Genomic DNA, 15,820 nt, shown 5'->3' on the forward strand with positions numbered 1-15,820 from the left:
GAAAGAGCAGATTGTTGAAAATATAAGAAAGATCCTATCTCACTGTCAAGGGAATTTAATCGGATGTTTAAATAAATAAACTATTCGAAGTGACCTTCAAACAATCAAATCCCGCTATGATAAGCAGTACCATTGACGCTGTTTTACGAAGTAGTTTGTCACTAAGATGGTTTTATCCAATCCAGTGCAATGCGTTGGCTTGATAGCCGAGCCGTGTTCCGTTATTGTTGTGATATCAGAATATGACTTCTGCACCTAATTGACACCATTCGTGTCCAGTCGTTTAAATGGTAACACTAGTAGTGTTATTTATTAGCTTTCCGGTAGTCGCGCTAGTGCACTGAGTGCACGCTGCTCTGAAATCTAGCGAAATCGTCTTAGGACACCAGTGGCTGCTCGGAGAGTTAGACATACCTAACGGCTGTGCAAACTGGTCTAGTAGGCTGCATCAAACCAATTAACAGAAGACAAAATGTTAACATAACGCTACGATTTATCTTTTCTAGTTTAGTTTCTTATATTTGAATTAGTAATATCCAAAAGGTAAAAGGTATACTTCCGCAGGGGCTTTCTTTGAAAAAAAATGTATCTGCTCAAATTAAATTAAATATCACCTATTTGATAACAAACCCCGTATTATATAACCATGCAAAGTTGCTAATGGATGTTAGCTTAGTTAATTAAAATACATTGTCACAAACAACAGAGCTTTTATTTTTAAATGGAATGTCACAAGAAACCAAGCGTTCACATGGAAACGTTGAAAATTTAAATCAGTTACTGGTGAAATCCTTTTTGTTCCATTATAAAGAGACGTCCAATCGAATCTTAGAAAGCCTTCGCCCAAACACTGAAAAGACAGTTTCATACACGTGATCAAAGATGCCAAGTTGCATTATTGAAACTTGTTCGCCGAAAATTTTCAGTACATAGCAATACTTAAACAAATGAATACTTATGTTGTCCAATAAACAAGATCGACGAAGAGAGAATTTTACGAATACGTGTGTCTTTCACGGCGATCGTATTAGCATAAACATCGGTCGAGTTTGTACGATCATCTACCTGTTGCATTCTCTACTGGTTGCAACTTCTCTCTTCAGTGTCGGTGAGAGCTGCTCTCTTGCTTTAGATCCACTTGGTGATAACTCACTCTCCCATATGCCCACAACATTGCTCCACGTGCTCCTTTCGCGTTTACTCGTTCTTTCGGTTGCAATGCACACAACTGTCCCATGCTGCGATCTTTCCTTGATCGCCCGCCATATTTTCAGTAGTATAGGTAACGATCGCACATGGTTTTGACCTTCCCCTTTGCAATCACTCACTCTCATAATGTTTTCAGGCATTGCTATTCTCTTTCTCAGGTTTACTCTCATTCACCCCCACCTTACCATCACAAAACTTTTGCATTTCTCTAGGTGCCGGGCCTATAAAAGTAGCAAGGACATATAACTCTACTATAGTTGTGCTTTTTATCGCCGACGCCGACTGTTTCAATTGTTCCGTACCGATCGTGCAAGCCAGTCGCGTTGAATCTCATCTTCTCGTACAGTTTTCAAGTGTTGTGTGTTCTGTTGGTGGTTTATCTTTAATTTTGTGACTCGTGACTTGTGACTTGATCTCAGCAATAGACTTAAATATCGTTAGTTAAACCGAAGTTATATGTAACAAAGGAGGGTTCCAGTTGAACAATTGATGATTCTTGATTTTTAGAAATCAATAGTTTTAATTTAAACAGTAAAATGTTTCTCGACACATATCTGTTAAGTGTGATGCAGCAGGAATTCTTGGATGCATCAAAGGCGCGAAGTACGCTTTTGGTGTTCTGCTGCACGTTAACTTGTGTAGTATTTCTACAATGGCTTTATCGGCTAGTATGTCAAATCAAAAAGCTTCCGCCCGGGCCATGGGGAGTACCAATTTTTGGATATCTTACCTTCATTGGTCACGAGAAACACACACAATATATGAAACTAGCACGCAAATACGGTTCGTTGTTCAGTGCCAAATTAGGGGCACAACTAACGGTGGTGATCAGTGATTATAAAATAATCCGGGAGGCATTTAAGACAGAAGATTTAACCGGACGACCACATTCACCGTTGTTGAAGACGCTGGGCGGTTTTGGTGAGTACAGTGTTATAGTTAGCTGTGTATATAAAGGATACAAAATGGTAACTTGTGCGATTGGGATAAGAGTGTCTTCCATACAGTATTCAAAAGGCAAAGAACATTTTTTTCCTTTTTTTTTCAAAGTTTATCTATTTATCAAATATGGGTTATTCAATTATCTTGTTGCATTACCAGCGCATTCAGTGACGAATATTTGACTGTCACGTTATTGCGTATTTAAGTGTCATTTTACGCCCTCCTTTTTCACAAATGCGAAATAAAGAAAGCGCGGCACTTTGACACTCCTCAATTCATGCAAAGTTGAGTCACCTTCGTGGTACCCCTTCTCAATTTTTAGTGCTTCAAACTCGGTTATGTCACGGCATGACTGTAAATATCAACAACCACGGTGACGATGTTGCGATTGCGATTGCTTTTTGCCATGGGTAGTTAAAAATAAACAAAACTCGGAACCTTGCAGTACTAAGTTTTATGCAGACTGCAATGGTTAATTATGTGCTCACAATATTTACAATCATTTTAAGATGTAAGGTGTGAACTCTGTAATAAGGTGTACCGTATTGACGGTGACAATTCTGCGTCAAACTAGTCGTTCGACGAAAGTGATGCAGTTAGCAGTCACTGGCATACCCGGTAGGATGAAAATAAACAGGACAATATTATTATTACATGCACTAATTCATGCAATTTACCGTTATATTTAATTTGCTAAAATCTTCATCATTTTTTCGTAAATGCTCGAAATATTAAAATGTAAAATATTTCTACTCACTGTTCCGGTGTTGATCGTGTGTACAATTGCGGCTCGAATCATGCTAGCGAAACGCAATATGACCCTTACGGTACCACTTGCCTTCTCGTCATCAGACGACACCCATTAATACTTTGTAACTGAAACAGCACCGCTATTTCAGTTTGCTGAGTTTGGAATGAAGAGGAAGTTCTTAGCTGTTCTGAATTTTACTTAGAACCCGCATAAGCAAAATATCAAATTTCACTGTTGCGTCTAGTGCATTACTCTTTGATAAATTGTCGACGTCGGTGAGTCCACGGGATAACGTCCCTGTAAGCTATTCAAGTCATTAGAAAATGATACCTCTATGAAAAAGGGCTCGAAAATATGCACTTGTACGTCATATGCTCTCATCTTGTCTTGTATACTAGAGTTAAAGCGCGTGGCAATCTGGTCTCATATGACACGCATTTAATCCTTATCGCTTGTAACGCATTGACGCAAAATCATAGAAAGGAGATCGATTGCCCTAGTTGAACAGATTTTCGACAGGCTAGTAAATACGATCTATCACTGAGTAGTATCAAATAAGCTAGAAACAAAGTATTTGCGCTTGTACTGGTTACGTAAACCGTTTACCGCGCGTCGCGTAGCACGAGAGAGCAGCTTGGAACAACAGCGCCGCACCCGATAGCGTCACTGCACCGCAGCAGCAGCAGCGAGAGCAGCAGTCGTGGATTTGAAGTCAATGCACTTTGCGAACGATGCGGTCCCGGGCTGGCCTTGAGGTTTCCCGCCAAACAACATGTACTCGTGCTGACACTCCAACGCAACCGCGTGACTAAGTACTTGAAGTACAGATAGTGAGTACAAGTTAAACGGGGAGTTGTACATCATTTCGGGAAGTTAGTAAAGGGCATTCGTATTCCATTTCTACTGGTTAAGAGTAAACGAGTTTCGCAAAAGCATTTCCCTTGTTCAGCAAAGATGAATATCATATCATTAGGATGCATCTCCATTATTATTTGTGCGTACGTGTACGAGTGTGAATCGAGAGAATTATTCAAATAAGAGGATTTTAAAAATCGTTACAAACCATTTCTCATTTATGTTCCTAGGTATAATTAACAGTGAAGGTCAACTATGGAAAGAACAGCGTAGATTTTTACACGAAAAGCTTCGACACTTTGGTATGACAGTTCTCGGCAACAAAAAACATTTAATGGAAAATAGGATCATGGTGAGTACGACGGTGTACGAATGTATGTTATATATAAAAACCTTCGGTACAGAAGGTCCTAGCAAACGTCGCAGTAATGCTGGTATTAACTATAGAAATAATGAATGGTTGAAAATTTTCATTCGTCGGAAACTTTTGCAATTTTCTTTTCGATTAGTGATAGAACTAACTGAGTTGGTGTTACTAAAGAATAGCGTTGCTCCCGCAAGCAAATAAAAAATAATATCAATAGGATCATTGCGGTCCTATTTGCTGAGAAATACCTGTAAAATTTGTCTTAACAGAAGGTCAAGTTGTGTCAAGTTTTTTTTATTTTCAAAACCTTTTTATACAAGGACACTGCCAATTGTAATGCGATTTTTATTTTAAAATCTCTATTTTCAAAAGTTCATAGGCTTACCATTAAACTGTTCACTTATTTTGTCGTTCTCAGACGGAGGTCGCCGAACTATTAGCAGCCCTGAACGAAGTCGGTAACCAGTCGACCGACCTGAGCAAATACCTTTCCGTTTCGGTGAGCAACGTAATCTGTAATATTATCATGTCCGTGCGGTTTTCTCTCGAGGATCCCAAATTTAAACGTTTCAATTGGTTGATCGAGGAAGGAATGCGACTTTTCGGCGAAATTCATACAATTGATTACATACCACAAATTCAATATCTTCCTGGTAATATTAACGCAAAGAATAAGATCGCGAAGAACCGACAGGAAATGTTCGACTTCTATCGGGAAGTGATTGATGAACATAAAAAATCGTTTGATGCTGGCCACATTCGGGACATTGTGGATGCCTATTTGGAGGAGATCCAAAAAGCCAAAACAGAAGGACGCGATGCACTACTGTTCGAAGGAAAAGATCATGGTTCGTAAGCTGAGATTCTAACTTCTATGAACATAATTCCAATCTTTATTCCATTCTGTTCTTAATATATTTCCCCATCAGAAATCCAAATGATGCAGGTGATCGCGGATCTCTTCTCAGCTGGTATGGAAACTATTAAGACCACGTTACTATGGTTAAACGTATTCATGCTGCGCCACCCGGATGCGATGAAGCGTGTTCAGGACGAACTAGATCAAGTGGTGGGTCGCAACCGTCTGCCGAAAATCGAAGATGTACCGTACTTGCCTATAACGGAAACCACCATACTTGAAGTAATGCGCATTTCCAGCATCGTTCCTCTGGCCACAACGCATTCTCCCAAAAGGTAAAAACTACTTTTTTTCTCGATCCCATACTGATAAGAGTAGCATTCCTTAAAGTCGTCGCAGTGGCCACAGTTGTGAATCACTCAGAGGAGATGGTTTGGCACAGAAAACAGGGAACTCTCTCAAAATTCACTGGTTAAGGAGTTCGTCCCCTCCATGGATAAGGAAAATGCTCAGAGAAATATTGAGAGAATGCACCAAGAACGATTTGTAACACACTAATACCAACTGCTCCATCGGTTGGTCCGATGAATGAAGTTACTCACTCCGGGTCGGCTAGTGTCTGGTCTGTTTGGTGCTGTACTTTCCATAGTCCGGTTCTGAACGATCGCTTTTCGCGCTATCGCTTCCTCTTTGTCTACCTCCTTACCATGGTCCGAGCGTGTGATTTAACGGGAATTCTTGTAAAAAGAACTACGAAATACTGGCCGTTTTTTCTGTGTTAGCAGTGTGTCCCATCTTGCTACTGGTCGAGACGGACTACATCGGGAGAACGATGTAAAGATGGGGAAAAGGAACATCGTTGGGCGTTTGTTGTGATGGGCGTTTAAGTGGAGAACGTTAGCTCTTTTTTATATTCTTCGATACAGCTGATGGTAAAACTGGGGTTGTTGAGAAACCGGTCATCGATAGTGAAAGTATTTCTTTCGCGGTTCTTAGTTGGCACATGATCGTTCGTCGGTGAGCATATAATGAAATCGTGGATCATTGCAAAACGATGGTTAAAATGTTTGCAAGGGTGATATTTTTGTGTCCTCCAATATAGTAATAATTTCTCGAAAAAAAACATCAAGAGGTTTGATTCTACATTATTCACATGTGAAAGATAATTGTAAACCTGCTGATTCGTACTTGTCATTGCAGTTGTAAAACAAGTTTTTTGATTTTCTTCTTCTTTATTTTTTCCTTCTTTATCTTCTTTTCAAAGTGGTACATTGTTGTATTTCATGTAGAGGGTGCTGTCTCGACAAATTCATAGATTAAAGAAAATTTCTCATTTTTCTTGTTTGTATCATATGTGTTTATAAACTAGTGTATACCCAACACAGCAATAACGGCCGGTGCGACAGACAATGAGGCAACAACAAACCTGAATCATTATTTGCCGCCTCATGATATTTTTATTATTTGTTTCTTTTTCTCGTATAGCGATGTCGTTATCAACGGTTACACAATCCCTGCTGGTTCATATGTGGTGCCGCTGATCAACAGCGTTCATATGGATCCAACGTTGTGGGATAAACCAGAGGAATTCAATCCCAGCCGCTTCTTGGACGCTGAGGGCAAAGTTCATAAACCAGAATTCTTCATACCATTCGGTGTTGGACGTCGCCGATGTCTAGGTGACGTATTGGCACGAATGGAGCTTTTCTTGTTTTTTGCCTCCATTATGCACACGTTTACGATCGAACTGCCAGAAGATGAACCGATGCCAAGCTTGAAAGGTATCATCGGCGTCACCATCAGCCCTCAAGCCTTCCGAGTGAATTTGATTCCACGACCACTAAACGCTGACCTTGACAGAGTGCGGAATATTGGAGGCTATTAAGTGCTGACCAGCTCACTATGGCTTCAAGAGCACGGTATGTTCCTACACTTCATGCAAAATGACAAAAGACGAACATTATGTTTAACATCCGTAATCAAGAAACAAAACTACCAACAAGTAAAAAGAACAACATCAAAATTCCTTAAGAACTTTCCCAAGGCGGAACAGTGAACAACTAAAATAATTTGAGTGCCTGCAACTATATCGAAAGTACACCAACTAGTCACGCGTTTTTATTCGGAGAATAATTTTGTTGAATCCATCCTTCTAAGATGTTGAGTTTGTTTATAGTGTCTGTAGAAAGAGCAATCCGCATTTTATTCGCATTTTAATGGCAGCCAATTATTCATACTTGCACTGAATTTTACAATAGTTGTTAATGATGCACTCAACAGAACCACGAATTATTTTGGTACAAATGGCTAATGCCACCGATGCATGTTTTGATTTGAGTAAAAGTAGTCAATACAATCGTGCAAACAAAGTCACAACGAAAAAACTCACGTGCCTAACGTGTTTAACATTTCATGCTGTACAAAAAGAATCCGAACAGCGGTCAACTGGTTTTATCATAAGATAACAGCAGAAAAAAGTAGCACACCTACAGTGCAAAATAGTAACGAAAAGCAGTAACTTGATCGATGCCTCCCAAAATACTATGTGTTCAGTAAATTTTAGATACAGAAACATGCTGACGTTTATTTCCGTTTATTATACCATGATATTTTACGCGGAAACCCATATTTGTTATTTTTAATATGTCAGATTAGCATTTAAAAATACGGATAATAACATGAAAAGTTACTTTTTCATAGGTTTGATTAAATTTTATAAATTCCTGTCTCGAGATTGAAATGAATATTGTTATGAAATAACACAAAGATTGCGAAATTAAACACATACTGATGTTCGAATACTTACATCGGATTCGCACTCACCCATAGTATAGAAAAAGTTTAGTGTAGATTCCAAATAGGTAACTCGTAAGATATTATGAAACAGCGACTGAGGATTTTTTTGAAATGTAGAACAATGTTGGAAACGGTCGGCTGTTGGTTCCTTCAAACTTATACATCTCATCACAGCACCTACTTGTAACGCTGACCCCTAAGGTTGCATTTAATACGTAATAGTTTGAATGAATTAGCATGTGTTCATGTTGAATCTGCGGTACGGATAGGGTTCGTCACTTACAAACAAATGTCTCTAAACCATCATCAAGTTTTTCGTTACTTTTCGCTTGAAGGGCCATCTAGGCACATAAATATAGTATGCTTGAGTAAAAAATAAATGCAGACAATAGTGAAAATGCAAATCATGCCACCCCATAACGACGATCAAAAGCATCGCTTATGTGGAAGAATCGTGCCAAATGGAAGTATTCGAAATCCGTAAATTTAGAACACAACCTGTATTTATGAATGACAAAGAGAATAGAGGTGAATGAAAGAATAAGTATGATTCAAGAGTTTTAAGCCTTATGATAACTGGTAATATAAAAAAAAATATGAAAAGACGTGTAATGTGATTATTTATATTGAACATGAATTTTAATCTAAGTACATAGTCAATAATGATTATTGATGACAAACAATTGTCGGTTGGACAATTTTACGAATAAACGAAACTATTTATAGAAAATCGCATTTTTTTATTTGAGAAGATCCTCCTTGAAAATGATTTCGTAATGCGGAGGCGTTAGTGTAATACCACATACACCCGCCATATCCGGAGGCTCTTCTAGGATATCCAGCTCGAAATGCCAGAAAAGGCGCGCCGTATAAAGATGCAGAATCATTCGAGCGAGTTCATCCCCCAAACACATTCGTTTTCCTGTTTGAAAGGGCATAAAATAATTCGGTGCATTGAACTGTCCAGAATCGTCCAGAAAATGCTCCGGGTTGAAACGTTCGGGATCAGACCATAGCTTGGCGTTCATGTGGATCGTCCACAACATTGGTATTACCATTGTTTGTTTAGGTATCTTGTAGCCAGCGATTGTTGTGTCCTACAAAAAAGTAGCATGAGGTTACTTACGAAAAATTAAACTAAAATTAATCAAATTATGATTATTGCACCTAACGCAACAAAATGCTATCTTCCATGTTAATTTTGCCTTCATAGGCTTCTAAAAACATATATTAACTGGTTCTGATTTGTGTCGTTTATTGCCTTATGATGCAATAATCAAAATTTTGCAAACGTAAAAAAAAATTACCGAAACTGTTCCATGGGGGATCCCAAGCGGTACAACCGTCCGCAGTCTTTGAGCTTCTGCTATGCAGGCTCTCAAATATGGCAAAACTTCAATGTCATTTAACGTAGGTTCACTGTGAAGCTGACTGGAAAGCTCTCGTCGCAATTTCTGTTGTACTTCTTTGTTCAAAGAGAGAAATAGTATCAACCACCGGAAGGTAGTAAAAGTTGTATCAACACCAGCCCCGAAAAGGTCTGCCAGAAGATGTCTTAGTTGGACATCAGTACAAAAAGCTAACTCCGGACGGTTAGATACTTCCCTCCGTCGAGTTTCCTGCACAAAATTTGACAGAATACAATCGTTCCCTAGTTCGTTGACCTCTACTCTAGTGCTCCTTAGCAATATTCTGCGTCGTTCTTCAATAATCGAGTCGTAGATTTTATGTGTCTTCGCTTTACCGTTTAATAAGAATTCAATTATTCTTTTACTAGAGGGCAGATGTCTGCAATGACATAGGAAGACAAGCGATCAGGAGGAAAACGAAAAAAGCATTAATCTTTTCTATAGTTGCTAATATTGAGTGTACCTCAAGAACGGCAGGAAATTAACCGCCATCGAAATTCCAATATGTTTGACGCCTTCTTCCTGAAGGTTCTGCAGATACCGCCAGATCTCATCGTTTCGCTCGTATGTCAAGCCAAACACGAGGTCATTCATTAGATTTCCTAGAATGTGGTGTATAAACGGTGCAGGATCAAAGGCAAACACTTTCCCTGATTCGTTTTTCAAGTCCTGTGAACGAAGGTCACATCAAAAGCAAAAGGCAATTTTGAATGATCAATATTCTTGGAAGTAGAAGAATGGAATTTTACAAAATGTATGGATACCAGAAGGAGGGTAAGATAAAAAGAATTCCATACCTGCAAGAGTTCATTCACACCGGCTACAATGCGAGCCTCGAGCGATGCACGCGGCGAACCGAATTTAGTCATGCCCATCTTGCGTAGCCACTCGGTCGATAGACGCCGTTGATCGCGCCAAAGATTACCTTCAGCGCAGATGATTCCTGGAAATTCGAAGCCGTCATTCTGTTTCTCGTTCTTTTTTATGTTTGTTGCATCTTTGGCCTTGAAACATAGCCTAATCCCAAAATTGATGGATCCCGTGAATAATTCGAAAAGAAACTAAAGCGAAAAAATTGCAACGGAAATACCTCACATAACTGAAAAATCAAGGTATTAGTAGTTGATTCTGCTTATTTTTCGAAACATTCACTAATCGATTCGTCATCGTGAAACTACAATATTGGGTTTTTTCAAGTTTTCAAGCGAAGATGAAACAAACATATAAAAGAATACATGAATTGCCCACTGATGCGTCATAAACATAAGAACTTTCCGCATGTACCCCTATCTGTCTCGTCCATCCACATCAAGAATTCAGATCGTGAGAAAAATCTTCTTCTCACTTTTTGCTGGTCAGTCCGTAATTTCGCTTTCATTCAAGCATCGTTTTTACTTTCGTGAATAGGGTCCTTGAATTTCATCTTCGCGGTATTTTGGTGAGAGCTGAGACCATTTTATCGCATCACCACACACAAATACAGACACTGTAACATTCGCGTAGCCTTCTCAAACTAATAATGTTTTCATTAATATATTGTCATTGGTTGTTCACCGTATGACTAAGATGGACTTATTATATCGACGTAATACTGCTTGCACATGTTTTTCTCGTTACACTGGTGTAACATCCAAGTGAAACACCAAAAGGAGTAAAAAGAAAACAACATAAAAATAATTTACCGTGACCTCCCATGATCCCATGTGTAATATAAAGAGGAGCTCTCCCGGTGAACTCATCTCGCTTGAGAGTATCTCGAAGAAGGTCTGGATCAGTGATGACGACAGCGTTTACTTGACCCATTCGGAGGCTATAGATGGACCCATACTGTTCAGCTAATCGCGATAGTGTTAAATATGGCTTCTTCGGGTCGATGAAAGGAAGGTATCCAAGTATAGGAAAACCTAGTGGTCCGGGCGGTTTTCCTCGTCGACCAAGGATCGCACTTGCTATATAGGTTAGAAGTGCCAACAAAACCAGCAGTAGATACATCTGTGAAAGAAATGAAAGAAAGCAGTTTCAAAGCTTCACGGATTTTTTAAAATGATTTATTCTAATATCTAGTACACATAGTACACATAGAAATGTGTTTTATGTTCCTATGAAATACGAAGTGGACTAAAGACGCTGTCCAAAATATGATTCGAGATTAACTTACAATAATGGTTGAACTACAAAATAATAACTCCCCATTTATTGGAAACAACGTGTCTACGACTAAAAGCGGGATCCAAAAGTATTCTAAAGCGGGTGCCAAATATTCATTGCTAAAGTAGGCTCGATTATTCAGAAAAACTACAATAGCACTGATACACAAAAAACACCGTTTGTGCAAATTTCAGATAATGTTTCATATTTTTTTAACTCGGTGATTTTGAAATCGCAGTATTTGCTTCAAATGTTGCTACAAGCCCAGTACACGACACCAAAGATTATATTCTTAAACAAATAGAAGTTCACATAAGGAAAAGAAATTGTTTGGATTTTTTCGGGTGTGTGATAGAAAATGCATTTCCTTTTCAACCTCATATATCAAAGTACAAAACAATTGTTCAGGATCTTGCTTGTTCTACGAACTCAAAATTCACATCTTACCCAATATTACGATACATTTTAAGTAAAAATGGAAAGAAATTTTTTTTCCTGTAATATGAAGCTCAATGAAGTTATTGTAGTTTCTTCAATTAAATAAAAACCGTTGTAAATTTTCATTGTACTGATTTACAAACGAACGTTTAGAAATAAAAATATGATCGCCCACACCTTTTTTTTACTTTTTTGAACTTTTCTTTTGAAAGACTGCTAAATCAAATGGTAATTAGCTCTACAAACCATATGGCAAATATGAGCTTTTCCTATAGCTCTAATTGACTCACAAGGGTAAGTTTCTATGGTTTCCATGGAAAATCGGAAATAAAACAATCAAAATTCCATAAAAAGCTCCCACAGTTACTCGGTATACTTCAAAACTTCAGGTAGTGTAGCTTTAAAAATAACGAACAACTTTGTTGAAAGTTGCATGATGATTGGAGGTTACCAGACAAAGTTATTTAGCTTTGAAGAACAAAAGAACTTTCGAAAATGTCCTATTCTAAGGATGTGCGAGAAAGAGAAACAGCATACATTACATTAGATTATCTTTTTACCACAAAGGTGCAGTCTTCTGAAATATTGATCATTTCATCTTCAGCTATACATCTGAGAATTTTAAGATGATGGTGGCAGTTTTTACTGAATTTGTTGTTTCCATTGTCGATATTTAATAAATTTTAACATACAAACTTAAAAATTCTTGTGAGTAACCAGAAGCATCCAAACAAGTTGGTATTTGGAATAGAGCTTCTGGAGCCAATTCGATTTAGTGGTGTTTCCAAAAAAGTCCATTTTGGTGCCGTTTCAATACATATACATGAAATTGCAGTAATTACAGATAATATTTTGCTGTTGTTGTATATTCGAAAATGTGTGTTACTTTGAAATATAATGAAAACCAGACTCAAATGGGAAAACTATGGAATTTGATATGAAATATTTGTCTCTTTGGATATCACGGCCAATTTTTTTTTAAATATCAGGGATATATTTTTTTGCAAATTCCCATCGCCAAAATACCGTGCGTCTCCATAGCAGAACACATTATGGAGACGCATGGTATTTTGGCAGCGAGTTTTACTAGTTTACAAAAAAAAATATTGCGAGAAAAAGTATTTTCTAGGATAATTTTGAGTCGCTGAACGTAATAATCATACTCATTTTCTTGTTTCAAAGAAGCGGTTTTAAGAATTTCCCCAAAACATGTTTTGCGTACTTTATTCAGTTATTGCTCAATATTTCGTGCACAAATAATTCTAACGATAAAATCAACATACAGCTCAAAAGGCGTTGATGTGCCCTTTCAAAACTTTGTGATATTTGTATGAATTTATTAGTGTATTTAAAATTACACATTTTCTGTTGATTTTTAGACACTTTTTTTTGCTTTTGTCTTTCTCATCTAGAAAAGTTATGTAATCACTTGAACTTTCGACATTTATCCGAGGCTCGAGTTTTTCATACCATTCGACTCAGTTCGTCTAGATCAGAAAATTTCTGTGTGTTTGCTTGTGCGTGTACGTCTATGTGTGTGAGTGTCAAATAATCTAACTCATGTTTCACAGAGATCGCCTTGGCTGTATTTGTATCGGAGTTCTGGTTCCAAAGTTACGAGATAAAGAGTGCGGTTACACATCAAATTCCACTATAAACCGATATTACCTTGCTTTCTAAACGATGCCAAATTATTACAATACTTTCTAAATTGCTTAGATTTGTGATTGTGGCTCATTGACACTCTATCTTTGACCACTTTGGTCACCTACGATGGTACTGGGAAGTTAGAGATAGTGACTAAATTTCTGAATTAAACACACTTCTCTTTTTCCGCAATGGCTTACTCCATTTTCACAAACTTAGTCTAAAATAAAAGGTATAGCATCCTTCTTCACCACTGTCGACTTTCACTTGAATCGGAGTTTTGGTTCCAAAGTTATGAAATAAAGAGTGAGATTACACATTAAATTCCCTGAACCTTTTTGCCTTTATTATATAGAGAGGTTTTTGCGTTTTTTTGTAGAAGTTATACATACTTTGAAATTTATTACAACACTGGTGTACATTTCTCGACGATACGAAATCAGGACCATGAACAAAAATTACGTGTTTACAAGTATGTTCAATATCCCTTCCATAACGCATGCAACTTCAGTAATCATTCATAATAGCAAATATGAACATGAATCACACTACTTGTGACTAAAATAACAAGAATTGAGACTGAGATCATGAAATCAATAACACAAATCGTCCTGCTCGCGACTAAAATGTGAACAAATACGTGCTCTCTGTTTGCTTTCTCTTTCGATTACTATGGTGTCGTCATTAAACTTTTCAAAAAAATTTCAATATATGTCGAAAGACTCTGATTTTATCTAGCATATTATGCTAACTGTTAAGGAATAAACGGAAAAGCAGTCGAGTTATCGACTGAAGAGAAAATAAACAAAAAGAACCCGTCATTTGCACTTACACTCTTTTCACGCGTGAATAGAAATTAGGAAACTCGTAACTAAGATCCTGAAACCATGCACATCGTGTAACTATCGACTCTTTCAGTTGATATAGTTTATGCAAACCAGTATATCGCCAAATTATGAATAAGAATCATAACAAAAACCAAACATATTCTAGGAACAAATTCAGTAACCCAACCAAATATTCGAATGTATATTTTTACCACGAACTAGTTTTTTTTTTAAATACAAATCGTTTCATGAATACGAGTTTTATTATTCATAATTTCGGAAACTTTGTCACGATTTTCGGGAATCGTTCAATTCACGAAGTCATGCTTTTTCATGAATATATATCAGGAATTTTTTTCCGTGTGCGCTTATTTTGATTTCAGGCCAATTTATTTCGTTCTCCATCGACACATTTTTGTACGTTTCTACTAATGTATAACAATCGTTATTGTAGCGTAGGGTAGGCGAGTCCTTATTTATCTCATTAGTCAGCTTGTCACACTATTCAGTTAATACCTCGGTTAACTGTCACTAGATCGCACTTAATCCAGCATTTTTGCTGTTCCGAAGAATACAATGAACATTCTGGTCTGGAAAATATTCACGTTAAAGCGAAGTGAACAGTCGAGTTCAACACTCTCTTATTCATCCTACTATTTAAACCAATGCGTTGAGCAGAAATAGCAGATACTTCGTTAACTAATGTGTTCAAATAGGTAGAGGTGCTAAGATGAATTAGGGTACTGTTACCCTATAAAAAGCATACACTTTCTCACATAACTTTACAATTTATGTCAAAGAAGGTGAGGTAAGGTAAGGTAAGGGAAGGTAAGTGTATGTCAAAAGACTAGACCGAGCACTACTACCTAATGATTAGGCCCTTTACTTTTGTATAATGATCAAGTAATAAGTATATATACATTCACACATATACCTCTTTAATGTAGTAATATTCTTGCAATAATATAGTTGAAATGAAATATACTCACGATTACGTTTTTACAGAACTGAATCTAAAGCAACACTAAAAGTTCACTCCATTCGGTAGCTACAAACCGATCGACCGAGTTTTAAGTCGTAGCTGATAAATATTAACTAACAAATTGATTATACTTTCAAATTTGATCCATTTATATCACTTCAATTGGAAGAGCTCGGACCAATACTTTTCTGTGCTAATCCGAATGTTTGACAGATGATCAATCAAGCCATTTTCGAAATTCGAAGATGGCTAAAGTAGCTTTCTCGATGCTTCGGATTTCTTATTAGAATCTGATACAAACACCGCCGTATCAAGCATTAGATTCTCGAGGATTCTAGATTGCTTTTGCTGTGCAGCCATTTGACTCGATCAGACTGGGCAAGACGCTGTCACAAGCGCTACATTTTCAAACGCTGCGTTACTCGCGCAAACCCGAGACAAAAAGGCGGAAAAAGCATTAGCCACGCTGTGCTCAAGCCGAGTTGATATTCATTGCTCGGAGGTTGCGAGTGATCAACTTAATTTCGTGAGCTGCAGCACGGGTTGGATCTGCCAGGTTCAATGAACCTAGCTGACTTGGCGGTAAGCGG

At 37.7% G+C, this 15,820-nt stretch overlaps 2 protein-coding genes across 2 annotated transcripts; one reads left to right on the top strand and one right to left on the bottom strand.

Annotated features, from left to right (window-relative positions):
* The first annotated feature begins 1,478 nt into the window (after positions 1-1,478).
* On the top strand, positions 1,479-8,490 carry LOC131676521 (cytochrome P450 18a1). The gene is made up of 5 exons (XM_058955599.1): positions 1,479-2,130; positions 3,988-4,109; positions 4,543-4,972; positions 5,054-5,318; positions 6,469-8,490. Exons 1-5 carry the CDS (start codon positions 1,746-1,748, stop codon positions 6,866-6,868), a joined length of 1,602 nt encoding a protein of 533 aa, XP_058811582.1. The 5' UTR covers positions 1,479-1,745; the 3' UTR covers positions 6,869-8,490.
* LOC131676523 (cytochrome P450 306a1) lies at positions 8,405-15,398 on the bottom strand. The gene is made up of 6 exons (XM_058955600.1): positions 15,238-15,398; positions 10,871-11,180; positions 9,986-10,131; positions 9,652-9,857; positions 9,087-9,567; positions 8,405-8,876 (listed from the first exon to the last, which is right to left on the bottom strand). Exons 2-6 carry the CDS (start codon positions 11,178-11,180, stop codon positions 8,520-8,522), a joined length of 1,500 nt encoding a protein of 499 aa, XP_058811583.1. The 5' UTR covers positions 15,238-15,398; the 3' UTR covers positions 8,405-8,519.
* Positions 15,399-15,820: the final 422 nt, after the last annotated feature.

Source organism: Topomyia yanbarensis, chromosome 1 (genome assembly GCF_030247195.1).
Source record: "Topomyia yanbarensis strain Yona2022 chromosome 1, ASM3024719v1, whole genome shotgun sequence".
NCBI classification, from domain to species: Eukaryota; Metazoa; Arthropoda; class Insecta; order Diptera; family Culicidae; genus Topomyia; species Topomyia yanbarensis.

Excerpts from the sequence above, each read along its gene's own strand:
- LOC131676521 (XM_058955599.1), top strand. The coding sequence starts at position 1,746 with ATGTTTCTCGACACATATCTGTTAAGTGTGATGCAGCAGGAATTCTTG. Across the intron at positions 2,131-3,987 it reads GAAGACGCTGGGCGGTTTTG|GTATAATTAACAGTGAAGGT; the intron begins GTGAGTACAGTG and ends TTATGTTCCTAG. Across the intron at positions 4,110-4,542 it reads TAATGGAAAATAGGATCATG|ACGGAGGTCGCCGAACTATT; the intron begins GTGAGTACGACG and ends TGTCGTTCTCAG.
- LOC131676523 (XM_058955600.1), bottom strand. The coding sequence starts at position 11,180 with ATGTATCTACTGCTGGTTTTGTTGGCACTTCTAACCTATATAGCAAGT. Across the intron at positions 9,858-9,985 it reads GTGTGAATGAACTCTTGCAG|GACTTGAAAAACGAATCAGG; the intron begins GTATGGAATTCT and ends CTTCGTTCACAG. Across the intron at positions 9,568-9,651 it reads AATTTCCTGCCGTTCTTGAG|ACATCTGCCCTCTAGTAAAA; the intron begins GTACACTCAATA and ends ATGTCATTGCAG.